Source organism: Enoplosus armatus, chromosome 18, assembly GCF_043641665.1.
Source record: "Enoplosus armatus isolate fEnoArm2 chromosome 18, fEnoArm2.hap1, whole genome shotgun sequence".
Lineage (NCBI taxonomy): Eukaryota > Metazoa > Chordata > Actinopteri > Centrarchiformes > Enoplosidae > Enoplosus > Enoplosus armatus.
In genome coordinates, this window is record NC_092197.1 from 14,859,106 (window position 1) to 14,878,787 (window position 19,682).

The 19,682-nt window shown below is 40.4% G+C and overlaps 1 protein-coding gene across 3 annotated transcripts in view; it reads left to right on the plus strand.

The window, feature by feature from the left end:
• Positions 1-16,628, plus strand: part of galt (galactose-1-phosphate uridylyltransferase) — a 29,184-nt gene extending 12,556 nt beyond the window's left edge. For all 3 annotated transcript variants that reach the window (XM_070924960.1, XM_070924959.1, XM_070924961.1), the window contains 5 exons: positions 1,242-1,364; positions 8,091-8,223; positions 10,397-10,480; positions 15,845-15,999; positions 16,493-16,628. In XM_070924960.1, coding sequence (XP_070781061.1) covers positions 1,242-1,364; positions 8,091-8,223; positions 10,397-10,480; positions 15,845-15,999; positions 16,493-16,591 — 594 coding nt within the window. In that variant the 3' untranslated portion in view covers positions 16,592-16,628. The remainder of the gene's footprint in view (positions 1-1,241; positions 1,365-8,090; positions 8,224-10,396; positions 10,481-15,844; positions 16,000-16,492) is intronic.
• The last annotated feature ends 3,054 nt before the right edge of the window (positions 16,629-19,682 follow it).

The following is a 19,682-nucleotide window of genomic DNA, read 5'->3' on the forward strand; positions in this document are numbered from 1 at the left end:
GACGCAACAGTACCATGGCATTAAAGCAGATACCGTCACAGTTCAGGTATTGGGCAACATACCTGGATGAGGACCTAAATGCAGACAAATGCAGACAGCAAATTCCTTGTAATGTATGTTGCTTGGCAATAAACAGTTTCTGATTCTGATTCTGATTCTGATTCTGAGACACACAGGCAGGATTGGTTGAGTTAAAGGCACTGTATTAAGATTGAGGTCAAATAACAGGCCCACCCAATTCAATGGCAAGGGGTGGGCAGTCAGTCAGTACAGGCCAACAAGTCCGAGAGAGCAGGTCACTGACAAGCAGCAGGTCGTAACATGAGTAACTGAAAAGAGGCGAGTGTACAGGAACAGGAAAACAAACAAAGAAGATGAGGATGATATGAATATTATAAGGAGTACAGTTTACACCTGCTCTGTATGAAGTGCCATATTATGATTTGGCGCTATGTGAATACAATTGACTTGAATCTGGCTGAGGGGAGAGGGAAAGTGGCTGGTACGTATGCTCGGGATTAATGAGGGACAGTTTTGCAGAGAGGAACAGAAGGGTGAAAAAAAAAGGGTGGGGTTTTTACAAATTTACGAAAGAGGAACAGAGAGGAAGAGAGGGAGACAGGGCAGGTGTCACTGTGACAGACGTGGGTCCTGTTTCGCCAACATTAAACCTGGTCCTAGACATAGTGATGTATTCAGTTTGCATCTACATTACATTTTATTTGCGTGAAATAACCCCTACTGCTCCAAATTTGGCAGAAAATGTGTTCATGTACTTCAGGACCCTCACGCTCACAGTAAGAAGCTGATCGAGAAAATGTGTTTTCAAGGCCTTTAATGCCTGTAAATGGAACCCAGTTGATGTTGTGCGCTGTGATGAAGTACCTTTCTCAATAACGTTTTGTCTGCAAGTTGATTTTTACGCTGTATTGAAATAAATGAAAGCCAGTGGCTGCAGGGGAAAACCCATTTATCAATCTAAAAAGCCTGAATGGAAAAGGGAAAGTGAATTTTGAAATCCAGAAATCGCTGCACCTGTGAAACATTTATTGATTGAATAGTACTGATGAATAATGGTTTTGTATTTGAAATCAGGGCAGCTGAGAAAAAGGGGGCAGGTTGCTCGTTGCCCCTTTAATTTAAAAGAGAGTAGCGCACACACATACATAACTCTAAGGTTTTCAAGATTTCTGTTATGTCTCATCATCTTCTTCCTCCATCTTCTTCCTGTTACATCATAGGTGTGGGCCAGCAACTTCCTGCCTAATGAGCCGGCTCTGTCAGACCGCTGTCAGAGAGCCTACTATCAGAAACACAGAGAGCCGCTGCTGCTGCAATATGCCAGACAAGAGGCCGAGAAGAAGGTACTGCTGTACACATAAAAACACGAAGGCAAATCATGTTTAAAAAGAACATTTAAAGGTACATTTTACCCTTGAAAACTTGTAAATCACTGTTCCTCCAGTACCACCTAGTTCCACTTTAGTTTGGGTTCTTGTACATTTTGGTTGCTTTTCTCTTGTATAGCATCAACATATAGCAAGGCAGTGGTGAACATTTAGACAAATATAATTGTCAAGAAAATCTCCTCTCTATCGTATGCATCATGGGAAGGTGTGCGACTCAGTAAATTAAAAAATAACGTGGCTTAAAAGGCATGCTTGATTTAAATTAGATGTCGAATTGCCCAATGGATTACCTCACTGAAATTTGGCAATATCACGAATGGTGAACTGTATGATAATGGTTTATAATAAACATCAGAGGAATACTTTAACATTGTCTCCAAATACTGCAAATTTCTGCAGAAACAGTGACATCATATTTGTCTCGCCGTCTACTTCCACCCTTTCCGGCCATGCCTCTTTCTCTTACTTCATCTTGTTTCCCCATCAGAATCCTCTGCCTGTCTTTCAGTCAGTGAAGCGTGTGATTGGACAGCAGAGACGCTCATTAGCATAATGCTGGGGCATCCATCTTCAATCTGCGTGAAGATTAGGAAAACCAACTCTGTATGTGTGTGTGTATTTCAGTGACTTCCCAGTCATGCGTGTGGAGCATCAGCAGCAGGAACCATCGAAGACAGGGTCTAATAGAGCACTGAGCGCATTAAGCACGTTGGCAAATGTCTTATTAGTAAGCAGACATTTGGTGGATACCGGAACCAACTCTCTACAGGAGAATTGAACTTGACGGAGCTTTGACTTTTTTGTTTCGCTCCCTTGAGCTGTAGAGAGATGGCTCACTCATGCTACTTTTATTATTTAATACACTTAATCGCAGGTTATATTCACAGCTAAAACCTCTTCTTGAAACTGGCTTCACTTGTGTTTTTTTTTTCCAGTGAGAAGCCAATCAAATGTGCTGCCACTGTATCTTGTCCTAATGAGATTAGCTGGCAGCCCTTTATCACCTTACCTTTTAGGCTTCCACCTGTAAGTCCTCCTTTGAGTTTAAGCAGTAATGAACTGAGTCTACGTTTTTGTTATTTAGGTTATATGATGATCATTTGATGTCACTTTTATCACTTTTAATTTCTTCACATGTTTCTTGTGCTGGTGTGATTCAGTGCTGAGCAAGGCTTTCATCTGTTTTAGGCTGAATGGAAAGCCTTCATGCCATTACCTTTACCATTACATTTCAGAGGAGTCTTGAAAAACAAACTCATTTTCTTGGTTTATTTCATCCAGATTATTTAGTGTTTGTTCAGATGACTTACTAGGAAATATGAAGTTGTCTCAACAAAATACATTTAGAAATCATATTATTTTTCAAAGCTTTGGAAACTTATGAATCTGCAGTCCTTAGAATAAACACATTTTTTTCATTTTTTGTTTGACATGTTTATCTTAAAGGAGTAGGTTGACATTATGGGAAATACGCGTATTAGCTTTCCCGTCGTTTTCGTGCCGAGTTAGATGAGAAGATCAATACCACTCTCAATTCTGTACTGTAAATATGTAGCTGGAGCCAGCAGCAGTTAGCTTAGCTTTGCATGAAGAGGGGGGAAACCGCTCAACTGACTCTGACCAAAGGTTCCTGTTATATCTTTAATCACAGGAACAGTTGCTGGGCAACCACTGTAAACTCCAGGAAGTTACTGGTCAGATAAGCTAAGCTAATCAATGGATCAAACATGACTTCAACTTCATTTCACACTCGATACGCAACTCTTTAAAAGTTCAGTATTCACGTTAGACAATATAACAGGACGTAATGATTATTTTAACACCAAAGAAATTCCATCTTAGAAGTTTTTCACTTCAGTGGGTCTCATTTCTGTGACTTGTTCACGTTCCCTGGCACAAATCATAGACATCATTTTAGTTGACAGAGACAGAGAAGCAAGGAGATGGACAGAGAGGAAGAAAGAACAAAAGGAGGAGACAAAAGAGTGGACACAAAGTCACAGAGAGAGAGAGATGTGCAATGAAGAAGGAAAAGAGAAATCAGACAGCCTCTGATCCATTCAGGGAATGAGCTGATACCTGTTCTGCTGGGAGTGTGTGTGTGTGTGTGTGTGTGTGTGTGTGTGTGTGTGTGTGTGTGTGTGTGTGTGCGTGTGTGTGTGAGAGAGAGATAGAGGTTAGAGCGTTAAGGTTTCAAGAAGAGCAGAGTAGACACTTGAATCTCCTAGACAGCTGCTCATGGGGACTGACCTTTATAAAATCAGAGTGGAAGCAGTAGTGTGTGTGTGTGTGTGTGTGTGTGTGTGTGCGTGTGTGTGTGTGTGTGTGTGTGTGTGTGTGTGTGTGTGTGTGTGTGTGTGTGTGTGTGTGTGTGTGTGTGTGCGTGTGTGTGTGTTTCTCTCTGACCCAGGGTTAGGAAGTAAATTTGGCACACTGCAGTGTGGAGTTTGGAGGAGTCTGAATTGGGGGTTCGGCTCCTTGGTGACACTCTTGACTTTGAAACAAAAACTTTCAAAGCTAATTGAATAAAGCTCTTTTGGGATTTGCAGTCTTTTTTAGGACACCCTCCACTTCCTGTCTCTCTCTTCACTCCACTCCTCCTCCTCGATCTTCCCTCTCCATCCTGGTTCTCTCTATCTTCATTGTGCCCCTTTGTAATCCTGTTAAAGCCAGCGGAGGACGAATACAGTGGAAAAAGATTTTGAGAAGGAAGATTGAAAAGGAGAGGAGCTGAAAGCTGAAATCTTGACCAGAAAAAATAGTTAGAAGTATATAGATGGGAGTGTAATATGTAAAGTCAGTGTTATTAAGTTGATCAAATAGTTGTTGATCAAAAATGATTTAAAATCAATAATACATAAAATGTTGTTCACAAGGTTTCACTAAATTCTTTGGAGATACACATAACATTAATACAATTTCTTCCTTTTCAACCCTCATTTCCTTCCTTTCAAAATATTCATTGAAAGTGAAGCTATAGTGTGTTATTGCACCAGGCATTAAGTAGAATCCTATAATGCTAGTGCAGTTCATTATGAGAATTGAACACTTTGGGATTCAGTTAGATTAGTATGTGTTTTCCTCCACAGCAATTAAACAACACAGCATTCCCTGTAGATCTCTTAATTATGCACTAATGCCTGGACAAGTTTGTTCAAACCTCTGAGAGATTTATGGCCTGGGATGCCCTAACACTCTCTCTTCGTTAGTGGTTAGCACTGTTGCCTCACAGCAGGAGGGTTCTGGATTCGAACCCACCGACTGGCCTTTCTGCATGTAGTCTGCATGTTCTCCCCGTGCCTGTGTGGGTCCTCTCCAGGTACTCCGGCTTCCTCCCACAATCCGAAGACATCCAGGTTAGGTTAATGGATGGCTCTAAATTGCCCGTGGGTGTGTGTTTCTATGTGTCGACCATGTGATTGATTGGCCACCTATCCAGGGTGTACCCTGCCTCTCGCCCCAATATCAGCTGGGATTGGCTCCAGCCCCCGCGACCCTCTAAAGATAAGCGGTCATAGATAACGGATGGATGCGTGGGTTTTTTTCTTAGCTGCAGTCAAGCCAGAAAATGTGATATCTTGACAGATTAAGGAGTGACTCATCATTCAACAGCACAGTGCTGTAGACAGGGTATGTGAACTCTAACAGCATCTGACACCAAAAATACAACATCGGGATATGTGGAAATATGTGCCAATGGATTTTTGGAGAGACTCCATTTCTGAGGCTAGATCCATGGTGAAGGCTCATGGCAGACGGATTCCCAATGCATACTTTCTGTTGGTGGAAGACTGGAATGCCTGGAGGAAACCCAGGGTATACACGTGAAATCCACGCCGAAAGCACCACAAGGTTGAGTTGTGTTGTGTGTTGAGTCTACTGTGAGGTGACAGCGGTAAATACGGAGTCACCATGCTGCCCAAAACATATTCAGTCTGTACACCTCTGGCCCTGCACACCAATGCAGGTGTTTTACAGTTATTCTTGGTGATTATTCCTCTGCTCAGGTTGAGTTGGGTGGAGCTGTGCTGCAATTGCTTGAGGTCACTGGACTCCATGTACCAGAAGGAATGATAAAGGTGTGATTTGTTAAAGGTGCGAAAAAAGCTAGCGGGAGAGTAAATGTATGGTCACATTCGAGTTCATCAGAGCGATCACAAACTAAAGAGTGACGTTGTTACTTCCCCATTTCCAAACACAGTGCCTCTGTCGTTCTATTGGCCTACCGAGCACATCTGCTCAGTCAAAGTTGAATAAAGGTGAACGCTGAACCGCCAGCTGAAGCAAGAAGAAGAATCGGAAATGCACGCTTGAATTTTTCTATTCTACTGAAACCGGCAACCCCTTGACTCTGTGTTGTGTTGTGTTGGGTAGAGGAATGATAGACAGGAGGCCTGTGTCTATTTCTTTGCTACTGTTTATTGTTACACTTCATAAGTTACACAGTAAAAATTGAATAAAAAATACAGTACCAATGAAATATGTATCTAGATAGGAACAAAATCTGTATACTGGTCAGTCATAGTGGGCTTGTCACACACCACACAAACCCTGTTACATGTGCAGGGCCTTTAACGGTGAATCAGAGGTAGCTGCCAGCAATGCCGTACCCACAGAGAAGAATCACACATCTCAGTAGCTCTATAGAGCTTTTTAGCTTCTTTCAGCTCATTGTTTTGGTTTAATTGCACATTTACTGTATGGTTCTTTTCAGCAAACTAGCTTTGATGAACCCACTGTACACCACCTGCCCAGCACCAAACAGCAGACAGGCACAGTTAGCGACTAGCTGGTGAACAGAGTGGAGCATGTAGCAGCTAAAGAACCACATATTTTTGTCATGAGTTGGAGAAGACTAAACCAGAGCCAGAAGGAAAGTGAATATTTGACTTGCATCTGACAGGTGGTAACAGCACATGAATGCCAATGTTGCTTTCCGTCTGCTGTCTGTGTACACAGGCTGTTGTTTGCGAACACTTTGGCCATAACAACTTTATAAGGTGATAATCTGTCAGGGCTGTGTGCTTTTCAGCTTGTTATTGGGTTCTTCTGCCCCCAAGTGGCCAAAAAGAAATCAATTAATACAGCTTTAAGAACTACGCTCTACTGACTATCGACCTTGCTGCAAATTGTTGTTTATGCTCTGAGGCCTTTACACACCAGCATTTCCATTGCAGTTCGTGATCAGACGTCGGGATACGGGGAGTTGTGTCAGGAAATATGTGTAAAAATGTGGAAATCCAATGCAAAGAAAAACAACAGAGAGAGAGATTGTACGTCGTGTTTTGGATTAGTATGGAGCAGACTTCCACCAGATTCTTACTGCTGCTGCTTAGCACACACCACACACACACACACACACACACACACACACACACACACACACAACACACACTGAGCTAATCTATTACTGATGGATTGTAATACCAAGGTCAGGTCGTGTTTGTGCCCACTCATCAGCTTGTTAAATCTCAGCTTTTGACACAGTCTGCATTTAAACAGTTTATGATAATTAGGCTTCTTGCTGCAAACAGCCAATCCCGACTGCCCTGTTTTATTACCATTTTGAACCCAGTTATAAAGTAAGAGCGCGATCAGTTAACCTTTTCTCTGTATTTTTCCGTTTTTTTATTCATGTCGTTCTGGTCTGAATACATGCTGTGAAGTGACTTATTAAGCCTAAGCGGTCTGATCAACTTCATGTGCTTATTACTGTCTTTCTTTATTTGTATATGTGTGTACATTATAAAGTATGTAGCTAAATGTCCATGAAGCATGGCCATTTCAATTCACTGTATCATACAGTAATTACCTGCTACAAACAGCCCATATGAGCTGCACTGACTATTTTCTGTCACTAACACACATATTGATAGTGACAAACAAGCAGAGGCACAGTCATAGCATAGGGAGGGTGTGAGGAGAAAGACTAAAGACAAAGGATTGAAAAAAAAACCCAGACAAAACACCTGAAAAGGAGAAACAAAATCCTGAAATGAGACAACAAGTTAAGTAGTAGCAGATGGTTCTGAGACCAGCCGTCCTCTCTAATGTGGGATATTAGGTTTGTAGTTGATAAATTGACTGTTAAGATGGCTGTAATCGTTTTTGAAAAAGAAACTTCAATTCACTGAAAAGATGTGTTCAAGAAGCTCAACCAGCTGAATGATGTTCAGTATAGATGCACACTAATTTCAGATTTTCTGGGTCAGGTTCACTGGCACTCATTGATTTTAACAGTTGAAACGTTATCTTTTTATATCTGGTTTGACTTTGCCATTGTAGTTATTTTGAGTGACGCTGTGTTCCACATAAATCTTTTCTCACATCACTTCAACTCATCACCTGAAATACATTCATTGCTCCTACATGGTAATGTACTGCCATGTTTATGTCATGTAATCTGCTTTCCATAATCAGATTATGAAAATCTTCCTGGAAACAGCAAGTGTCTGATAGAATATGAAAGTAGCCAACATGTTTGTAGTCCTCTACAGACAATCAAAGCCCTGACATCACATGCAGGCTAATCATGTTGCACTAGGCTTTTGTAACTACAGCTCCCATCAGCACGGAACCCCAAAGTTCTGCTTTCCCTTCAGTTTTCTACCTGTGTTTTTGACTTTGTTGGACTTTGTCCCGTGTACTTTCAAAAACATTTTAATTTTGTGTCTTCTCTAGGAGCGTGTGGTGGTGGAGAGTTCTCATTGGCTGGCAGTCGTGCCGTATTGGGCAACGTGGCCCTACCAGACGCTGTTGTTACCACGACGACATGTCCTCAGAATCAATGACCTGACAACAGAGGAGAGGGAGGGTGAGTGTGTGTGTGCGAGAAGATCCTGACAGAGTGAGTGACTGAGAGAGCGATAAGGCAATTAAGACTAGTTTAAGGTGACTCTGCGGCTCAGTGGGGAACCTGCAGGTTTGGTTCTCGGCCAAGGTGCCTCCTGTGTGTGTGTGTGTGTGTGTGTGTGTGTGTGTGTGTGTGTGTCTGTGTCTGTTATCTTCCATGTTCATTCACAGCACATCCAAGCTTCCCAGGGGTGGAAACTTTTCAGGGGTGATTCCAAATCAGCTCCATACCACTAAGGAAATTAAAGATGAATTACATCTAAAAACTAATCACATTCATCCAAAAAACTGTCGAACATTATTGTCTGTAAATAAATATCCTGGAGATTTGCTCCTCTAATCCCTCTGTTTTCTGTGTCCGTCTTATTATATGGGCCAGTGTTTAAATTAATGGATGTTAATTATGAATGGATGATGTCGAGTGTCAAGCCCGTGTCCATAGCTATTATTATGCTAATTAAAGGTGCAGTACATGGAAGCTGATGGTGGTTGCACGTATTATTTTTCTGTCAACCAGCCCAATATTAAATAGTTTATAAAACTATAAAATGCTTCAGTAATAGTTGAATAAATTGGTTATTTACGGCCATTCACTTCCCTTGTTTCCTCACATTATGGTGTTTAAATGACTAGCAGATGTTGTTGTTGTTTTTGTTGTTGTTGTTGTCTGAGACTGAATTATCTTAAGATCGAGGTGATCTAGGGAGATTACCCAGCGTTCCCTCTCACGGACAAACACAACTGCATCTGTAAATGAACTAAGGGCTCATTTGAAAGACTTCTGCCGACAGCTGAGAGTCTGTTTAGCTGATTGAGCCTGTGTGTAATGAAGGTGCGAAGCCCAAGGCACATAGATAAGAAGGATCTGTCGCCTGAGACACAGTCCATTACCACTGTGTCACACTGAACATGGGTGGCGAATCAGCACAGAAAAACAAATCAAAATCAGCTCCTGCAGTCAGTAGATGCCAGAAAGGATGTTTTTTCCCTGTAGTTTTCCTGCAGCCATTTGAACAACAGGTGGATTTGTGGAGGTTAGCGTCTGATGTACGGATGTTAATGATTATTCCGTAATCATTGAAACACTATTAAGAATTAGGTCAATCAAGAGTGTATTTACCGATTATTGATGAAGTCGGCTCAACAGTGTTTGTGTATCACTGGGACACAGAGGGTTTTCAGCAGATACCTGAGTGTGAGAGGTTTCTTTTTGGAAGTTTTGATTGCAGCCTTACATCAAACTTTACTGTTATTGATTCACTATAAACTAGTAAGTAGGTATTTTTATATTCTTAAATAAAGTCCAGACCAGGGTTTCTGCTAGATATAGATTGCTGGTATCGTTGGTACAAGAACGGGTTGAGCTTTATTTTAAGCATCCTGCTTGTTATGATCTGCATTGAAGCCTAGAAATTGTACAGAATGAATATGTTTAATGTTGTGTTATCTGAATTTAGTTTGACCATTTGTTGAAAAATTGAGTAATTATTTAGATTTATTTATCAATATTTTGCATTTTAACTCATGACTGAAATAATTTACATACAGTATGTTAATTTAATTAATGATTAATTGTTTAATAATTATAATACTCAATATATTACCCAATTGATTTGGGTTGTTGCTGTAGCACATAACAGGTGTTAAATCAAGATTTCACGGGGAAAAATCATATAGTTCATAAGCTTTTAATGATTAATCGATTATTAATTGTGGCAGATGATCGACTAAGGAAGTTTTTTTCCAATTTGAATCCCTGTTCTGTTGCTTTCTATCTGTCCAGAGTTTGAGTATCAGAGAAACTTGTTTGTGTGTGTAACTATGCACTTTTCTGTCTCTAGTCTGTCTGACTGATTCCTCATGTATTCAGGCATTTCTTTTATATTTCATTTCCCCTCAAGAATAATAAAAGTTTCATCTTCTTTTCAATTTACAACTTTTCTAGTCGTACATTCCTCTCTCAATTTTCAGTTACTGTTTTTTTTTGTTTGTTTTTACTCACACATGCCTCACTGCAGCTCCCCTTCCTCATGCCAGTCATTATTAACAATACAAATATCTTCTCTCTCCCTCCCACCCACCTTCCTCTTGTTTTCTCACTTTACCTTTCTCTCTTCTGTCTGTCTCTTTTTCAGGTCTGGCTGACATTATGAAGCAACTGCTGACCAAGTATGACAATCTGTTTGAAATCTCTTTCCCCTACTCCATGGGCTGGCACGGTAAGACAAACAGTGGGAGAGTGGGAGGGTTGGTATAAATGTGATAACCTGTTTAATGATGGGAAAGACTGAATTTTAATCTAAATACATGAACATCTGTGAATGGATTGGTGGATTTGAACACAAACACTACTACAAACTGGAGGCTGTTCACATAGCAGGCCAGCTACAAACAAATTCACTTATCAGTTTGATATGTGATATTTGTTGTGTTGATAACATTCATTTTTCATGAAAAGGCGTGTGCTCCAGTCTTTCTCCTCTCAAATATAATTCCACATTAGCTCGTGCCATGCACCCACATGGCATTAATATCACATATTAATATTGATTAGCTTGTGCAATGTCATGGGAAAGATGTATGTAAGTTAAAGGTGCAGCGTGCGTTGCCTACAGGTCAGATAACTCTTGCTGCATTCCAGTGATCTCCGCTGTAATGAAATGGCAAACGAGAAACTCTCTGCTTTGATGTCACCCACTTATTACCACTTCAGTGCACTCTCAGCATATTTAATGTTTTATCTCTTGCATCACTGCGAAAGGAAAGCAGGAGTTCTGACAGGTAAAGAGCACTCGTGGTGTAATCCCTGGCTTTTACCATCACTTAAAGTAGCATGGGGAGACAGAAAAACTGCATCATCTTGTCTGTTGAAAAGCATGGTGGCAGGGACTTCCTTAAAAGAGAGAGCGACGTGTCTTCTGGATTTGTAAATGAGAAAGCAGAGTCAAGAGAGCTACTCAGACTGAACAGGGGCCAGCAAACAGTCATCAAAACCAAAACAATGAGCTGAAAATGCTAAAAATACATACAGCTGTGGGTCCGTCACCATGAGCGACACCTTTCACATTACACATAGTCATTTGATCCATTGCTTATGTGAAAATATTGATTAGAGCAGCTTTAATATTGATTTACCTAACCCAGAGGTTTTAATCTCTTATTCTGCTAGATATTTTACACTCAAAGGAAAGGTTTCCCTCTTTTATGTGAGTTGTGTGTGTCTTTTTGATTTTTGTCTTTTCCTGCCTGTCCTTTCAGGTGTTGTTTGGATTTTACTTCTGGGACATGACTCACGAAATTCACATCCCCAGAGAAATATTGAACAATCATTTTAGGCAGAATGCGAGAATGTTTGGCCTTTGTCGGCTGAACTTTGCTTGGCCTCTGGTGCTGAAAGAAGTTGTAATCCAGTTGTTTGAGCTAACTGAAGCATCAGATATGTGCATTTTACATATCTCTCGCTTAATGTTAATCTTAATAATTCATATTATTAATATCAGTGCCTCCTAACCATTCATTCCAGTGTGTTTTTGTCTCATGGATGTGGACACTCGTATATCATCTATCATCAAAGAACAAATTCACATCAGTTAGACACACAGGCTTTTAGGGCTTTTAGAGGCATAATTGCTTGAGGGAAAAATGTTATACAGTCTAGTGGGATTATAAAGTCATAGGGAGTTGTATGGTGAGCATGAAGAGCATCACTTATGTGAATATCAGTTACTGAAGGCTTGACGTAGTAAGTTGAAGATTAATTGCAGGCAATTTCCATTCTCATTTTTCACCGCTGTGTGTCTGGATCCTGCACCCATTCTCCTGTAGTTGCCATTACTTCAGCATCACAGCAGAACTAGCAACAAGTCGGCGAGCAGGTGAATGTCACCTTTGCACTGAGGGCCAAATTACCTTTTCATTTTGACAGAACATGCAGAGTGAAACGCATTTGCATAGATCTCAGACACAAGAATCCAAAATAAATCTATTTTGAAATAACTCACATCACAGCGGTCAAGGTGCGGGTATGAATCTTCTTTTAACTATGGCCAGGCAAGTGTTTAATTAATTAAGCATCTTGCGCAAACACACAAAAGGCTGTGAGCTTTGTATAGAAAGGTGTTTGCCATCAAGACAGCTTGTGGAATCTAAAGCATTGGCTGATGTATCCCTGCCCTGAGACAGTGAGGGAAAGACCTACTGCGAGCAATGTCAAAGAAACACCTTGCAGTGGGTTGAACCTGGAACAAAGGCTAGCAGAGTGCAGTGATGCGATGAGTGATGTGTGACAGAAAGGAGAGCAGTGTCATCACGGCCGCGTGGTCAGAGTGATCCTTGTATAAGCTAAAGGTTGCAGGTTCAATCCCTGCAGCAGCTGTGTCCCGCTGAGTTGTTTCAGAGAAAGGAAACCTCACTGCTCACTGACTGTACATCATTCTGAATAAGGATGCCTTGATCTGGGAATATTAACACTACAGCATAGATAGATGATGACGATGGTGAGTTTTCCTCTAGTACCATTGTGAGGTTGACATTTGATGTCCAACTATTGGGTGAATTGGCATTAAACTTGGTTCAGACATGTCCACCCCTGGATGAATCATAATAACTGGTGATCTATGTCATTTATGTAATTTTAGCATGCTAGCAAGCTAAACTAAGATGGTGAACATAGTCAACATTATACCTGTTAAACATCATCATTGTGAGCATGTTATCACTCTAAAATTAGCATTTAGCTCAAAGCACTGTCGTCCCTATACAGCATGGCTGCAGACTCTCGGTCTTGTTCAGACATTGCATTGTATGGAATAGTCCCAGAGTTTTGCTGAGTTTTGAATTAAGACAACTTTAATGAATTAAAGAAATTATGCCTTTAAGATTAATGGTGTCCATCTGCCCTATTTCAACATAGACCAACCATCACCACCTGTGAGAAAAACATCTTATTAACAGAGGCAACCTACTCAATAGTTTCGGTGAAACCAGTTCATCAGGCTGTATACCTCCTCTCACTTCATGATCTTTGCTGTTGTGCTTGAGAACAGTTTTTTTTTCTCTTATTGTTTTGTTTTGTTGTACTCCTAATTCCAAATTATGGGCTTTTTGTGATCTCTTTCATCTTTCATGAACAGCCTCAGGCCAGTGAGGTGTGTAGTCTGACAAATAAGGACTAATAACGTTTTAGTTTACAGCTCCATAGTCGGGAAGTAACTGATCCAAATTTAAAAGCCTTTTCAGAGAATGAAGCTCTACAGCTTTGTGAACCCTTATGAACTATGAACTTGCCAGTCTGTCTTTTTTTTCCCACATGAAAGACAAGAAAGTTTATGAGAAGAGAGATGATACACTCAAACCTAGTGTGGAGAAAAGGACAGAGGGCATGAGAGGACACAATCATCGACTCACTCTCTCCTTTTTTATTTTATCTGATATCAAATCTTTGAAGTAAAATCTAAAATTGCCCCTGGTGAAGGCCCCTACAGGTCTTGTGTTAAGTTTCGGCTTTCATTTTCCAGTCTGTTTTATTTCTTAAAACTCATAGGTCATGTTACATGTGTTGAAGGTTACTAGCAGGTAGTTGGCCGGTTCACCATGTTTTTTGTGGCAAACAGACTGATTTTTTCTACAAGGCTGGGGAAAAGGGGGAAAACATCTGCCAGGTAAATACATTCGAAGAATTTTCAAGTGAGAATCTTGAAATGACATAAATAAATAAAATCAGGCCTTTATAGTATCTCCAGAACATATTACACACATGCCAGTTTCACACCACCTTCCTAATTATCTGTGATGTATTTGCTTTATTAGCGCCCTCCTATTTCAGTGAAAAGAGTGAGAGGAAAGTGTCAAGAGAGTGAGAGATGATGGGCAGAGATAAAGAGGAGAGGATGAGGTGAGGTTAAGAAATCTGCTGCTTCACCTCTTTCTTGGTCTTTTTCGTATCAAATGTTAAATGCAATATACTACACTATTACACATGGATCAGTTAGTTTAATATGCCACCTCTAGTGTGAATAAGCGCTAAAAGATAAAATACTATTACTTCCCACTGGTGCAATAAATAGCCCTAAATATGCAGTGCCAAAAGAAGTTTCATGATCCTCTGACAATGTAGAATTTAAAGAATATTGTAACATGTAAGATGTTACTGTTACTACTTTCCCTCGTGTTTTTCCTTTGATAGAAAACTTCTAACTGTTTTCATAATTGGTAGAAGAACTTTCAACTCCCAGAAGAATGGTGTTATTTTAACTTTATCCAGGGGGATCAAGGAGATTATAATGACTGTGTCAGTCACACACACACATACTGACCATCTCATTTTGGAAACACACACACACGCACACACACACACACATGGACCTGGCCCACATAATGACTTGCGTTATCTCCCTATCTGTGTTTGTGCTTTATTTTAGCTCATTTAGCAGCATTCAGCTTTTATTTAGGGCTGGGCTTATTAGCGGCAGCCTTGCGTAGTTGGGTGGTGTTTGAGTCACCCGGGAAATCATGGATTAGATAAAGCTACCTGCTTATTCCTTCAGGAGGAAAACACACAAGACGTTACAGACCGTATTAACTGGCTGGATGAAGGACTTGAAAAGACAGACACGTAGGGACACAATTAAAGGTACAGTTATAGTAGTTAGAGTGGTGCTACACACTAAAGGATGCATTATTGTGCATAACGTTGCAACATCCTGGATATATTGAAGTTGTAGAAAATGTGTCAGATATTTGTCTCTCAGTGTGACACCAGCAGCTGTTACAATTGGTGGCCCGCTATCCAGGAATATCTGTAAGTTTATTTTAATTCTAAAACATACCCTCTCTTATGTGCTCACACAAGCGATGCAGACAAAACACACATAGTGGATAATTGTCTGCTAATAGGAGAGTCTATTCATTCCTTATCTGGACTCCTCTGTCTCTCCTTTGTTATCCCTTTTTCTTTTACCATCCATTAGTTTCCTTTATGTCGACCTCCTGTCGTCTCTATCTGTGTCTGATCAGCCCCCATTGTCAGGAGACTGATTCTAAAGGAAAAGTTCTTATTGTGATAACAGTGTCTCCAGGGATCTTTTTAATTGTTTCTTTTGTGTTATATGTTTCTGCTTCTGATCACCTCATTACCTTCCACTAAGATCAGAAAGCAACACAGACACCAAAGAATGGATTTAAATGTTAAATACAGTCACAAATCACTGGAAATGTATCTTTGGTAGTGACCCTCTTGAGAGGATTTAGAGACTCATGTAATAATGCTATTTTTCATGCAGTGGTCTTTAAGTCATGACAGGACATGCAGATGCCAGACAAAATACAGGAAAGATCAGAATAAAAGAGCAGAAAAGCATGATGACATGATGCAGATGTTTCCATAGAGGGGTCTCTGGATGGTTTGATGAAAATGATGTGAATCATATGCTGTGGCCTTCACAGTCTGCAGATCAGGTTGTTTGGGATCTGTGCAGCTGTAACCTGGAAGTAGCTCAGATCACTCTCGGGGTTGAGAAGTGTGGATAACAAAGCCTCTGATTGTGTGAGTAAAGCCGATTCTGGGTCTCCCTCTCTTTATTCAGGAGCCCCGACTGGCCCCCATTTAAAGGAGGACAACTCTCACTGGCAGCTGCATGCCCACTACTACCCTCCTCTGCTGCGTTCGGCCACAGTTAAGAAGTTTATGGTGGGCTATGAGATGCTCGCCCAGGAGCAAAGGGACCTCACCCCTGAACAGGTGAATAAATGTAACATACACATTGTGCAGACCCGGCTTTATACAGTGCGGAGACTGACGTGTTCACATATTTTCAGTGTGATTTACTATTCTTTCCATACTGTCCTTCTCTCCGTTGACATTAGATACATTTCATGCATCATGTTGACGTTTTTATCCCGAGCAGCAAGGGAGCGGGTGGAGGTTCACACCATAACTTATATAGCAGCGTTAAGAGATGAAACTTGTGACCTTTAGTATGGGGATGTCTCCTTCATTTTTGTGTTATTCACTTCTTAATTCCACTGATTTAAAATGGTAACATTTGAGATATGATGATAGAGGCTTTCGTTTCACGCCAGGCCATCAAAGGCTCATCATCAAAAGCTGACCCCTTTCCAGCATACTAATTATAATGCAAGAGACGGGATTGCAGTGGATTTGTTCTCTGTCCCTGCATTTGTCTTTAAAACTGTATAAAAGCTTGGCCCTGCTGTGTTCTTGTGTTTTGAAGGCTGCTGAGAAGCTAAGGAACCTACCAGAAGAGCACTACAAAACCAGAGAGGACCAGGAAAAAGGAGGAGGAAAAGAGAAAGAAGGTGGAGGAAAGTAAAACTCTAAGTCAAACAATGTGTGTGATGATTAGCGGGGGGGGGGGGGGGGGCGGGTACAGTTGTGTTTAAACCACAGTGCACAGTTGATGTATTGCTTTTGGTTTGAAAATACTGTGAAAATAACATCTAAAGTTCATGATATGTAACTGTAACATCTTAAAGTGCCTTTGCAAACACAGAGCTTAAAGATATTCTTACTCGCACAATATGAATATATTTTTAATACATTTTTGTGTACACAAAGTTGGTACTGGGCCCCTTCCTGCAATTATGAAAATTATTCAAACAATGTGCGATGAAACCCGTGTTTTAGGGAGATAATGAGAGAACATTATTCTTTTCTTCTCCGCTGTCCCTTTTGCTGAATTTAAACAAACTTTGTTTGTTGTTTATTTATGTTGGGAACCTTTCAACCACAAAGCTTTTTTCTTCCAACAACACAATGATTTAATTATGATTCAAATGAATGCCTTTGTTTCTTTATAAATGTTTTTACATGGAAAATAATTATTGAATCTAGTTATCTGTTTGACAGCTTTCTCAGCCTCAAAGATGTGACAGTAATGCTTAATTTGATATAGAAAAGAAATAATTGAACAGATGCCATGTCTCCTGTTTACTGCACAGAGTCGGTAGTATTCTGAATTAACATGTTTACTTCATGGCATTCTTATTAGGAAGCTCCAAAAGTGGTGTTTTTGAACATGAACACTATATTCAGAGTTTAAAATGCTTAAAACATATTGATAATAAAGTTGGAACATGTTTGGTATACTTTGGTGGTATGGCAGATGTGTTAATTCCACTCGACACTACACATGTCACTCGCAACGCAAAATGATGCTGAATCAGGAGTGTTCCAAGTAAGATAAGGGGCAGGGAATGAATAATTAATGAATGAGGAAGTGATCTGGGACAAAGCATGGGTTTGAATATTTCAGCACCACGGAAAGAGTCACAGTGTCTGTGTTTCTGTGTTTCAGTACCATGGTCAGGGTCAACAAAGTTTAGGTTCACATTATTTCAAGTGTGTCTTATCAAAAACTATAATAATAGGTTCACGCCCATATGTAAATTAAAAGGGTTGTTGTTAGCTGTAATCATTTTCCTTGTCCATACTTGCTGCAAAGAGATCCTTCCTAAAGTGGTGTCAATGTAAGCGATGTGGGACAAACTCCATAGTCTTTGTTCTATGTATTCTTTGTAAATGTATTCTAAAGTTCAGCTCAAGCTAGTATGAGGCCTCAGCAGTCCTCTTACTGAGCCACAGGCAGAGAGACAGTAACACAAAACAGGAATTCTATACTAAAAAGAGTCCAATTGATTTTGCTGGACTTCGAATGCATTTTTACAAACAACAATGGACTGTGGATGTTGTCCCACATCTCTTACATTGAAATGTATTTAAGATGGGATGTCTTTGTAGCAAGTATGACAAGCAGAAGCAATTACAATGAACAAAAAAATATTTCATTGTGCATGTGGGTATGTGAGTATTATTTAAACATGTTGTATACTGTATATCTCCCTACTGGTGGAGTATTGCTCAAACAACACAAGGTTGTAAACCAGCTGCAGAGTTAGTTCTTGCATCCTCCAGCCACATTACATTAACCGCTACAAACGAATGACTACAAACAAGTTGAAAATGCACTTGTGTTGATCAGGTGAGTGTAAACCATGCAAATAAAAATGCCAAGTTCATTCTTGTCATGTTAAATGAGGTGTGCTCTCACCATGACAACAGCAGATGGTAGTGTTGCTTAAAAAGTGAGGAAGATGACCAGGATTTAGGCTGAGAATCTGACTCTGCTTTAGTCTATACCAATACATTTAAATGTAATCTAAAAGCTTCTATACACACTAGTTAAGTTTTCATCCCTCGGCAGGGAGGTCAGATACAGAATGGCATCCCTAGAGCCAATAGGTGCTCAGTATTTTGCTCAAGGATACTTCAGCAGGTTGTTTGCCATCATGAGGCAAGACTCTGTCCTGGAGCATACACATGGGCTTTATATCTATAAACATCACTCAGCTGCACCCAATAACTCTCAGTGTAGATGTTCAGTGTTCAACACATGGTTAGAAGACCTGCTCCTCCTCACTTCCTGATCACCATTGCCTTTTTATAGATATGATAGTCGATGTTGTATAACAGCAGTGCCAGATAATGGATCATTCACAAATTGAAACAATCAAATTTATGCACGCAGTGCTGAGAGGAAACTACCAACGAGGGTCCTCACAAGTATACAAACCTGTGTTTGTGTGCGTGTGTGTCTTGTTCATTTTAATTATACTCATTTGAGCCCCAAATGCCTGTCAAATTGGTCAGATGGTGAGGATTGGTAAGTACCATATGGTCACTTCTTCCAAAGCATACCATAGGGTGTGGGATGCCAATCCAGCGGCGCACTTTAATCTTGGTGCCAAGAGTCAGCGAATGCCTCCTCAGAGCAGGTCAGCAGCTCAGCGCTCTTTTGTTCCATCATATTTCGGTCATTTTATTGTGTGAAGTCACAGCCACATAAACCTCTGAAATCACACATATTGTGTTTGTCTTTCCACTTTTATTCTACCAGCTGACTTGTAAAGTTTGTACAACCAGCACCAGGCTGTTGTAAAATAACCACAGAATGCTTATGTGCACATCAAACGTGTTGTTTGGATTAGTTATTCTAGTTTCTACTGCAAATCAACAGGCGCGTTGGAGACTGACGCATTAAAAACAGTGCACACAGTCACATGAAAAAGCAATTACAACTTCTCTCTCCTCTAATAACTCCCTCCCCCCATCCTAAACGCAGAGTAAATGGGGCAACAGCTGCTGCGCGCATCATCTTATTTAATGAGTCTGGCCAAAGTGCCACCTGGAGCTCTTTAATTACAATACAGGTAGAGGTGTGGCTGTGGTGAGTAACATGGCGTGATAGAGATTGTTGGGGTTCAAACTTATAGCAGTTCACACCCAAACAAAAGAGTGTTATTTTAAAAATCATTCATCATAACATATGTATAAATACAACATGAAAAAAACTAAAATGCTTTCCTGTCACTTCCTGCTTTTGGCCTGACCATTGGACAGGTGGA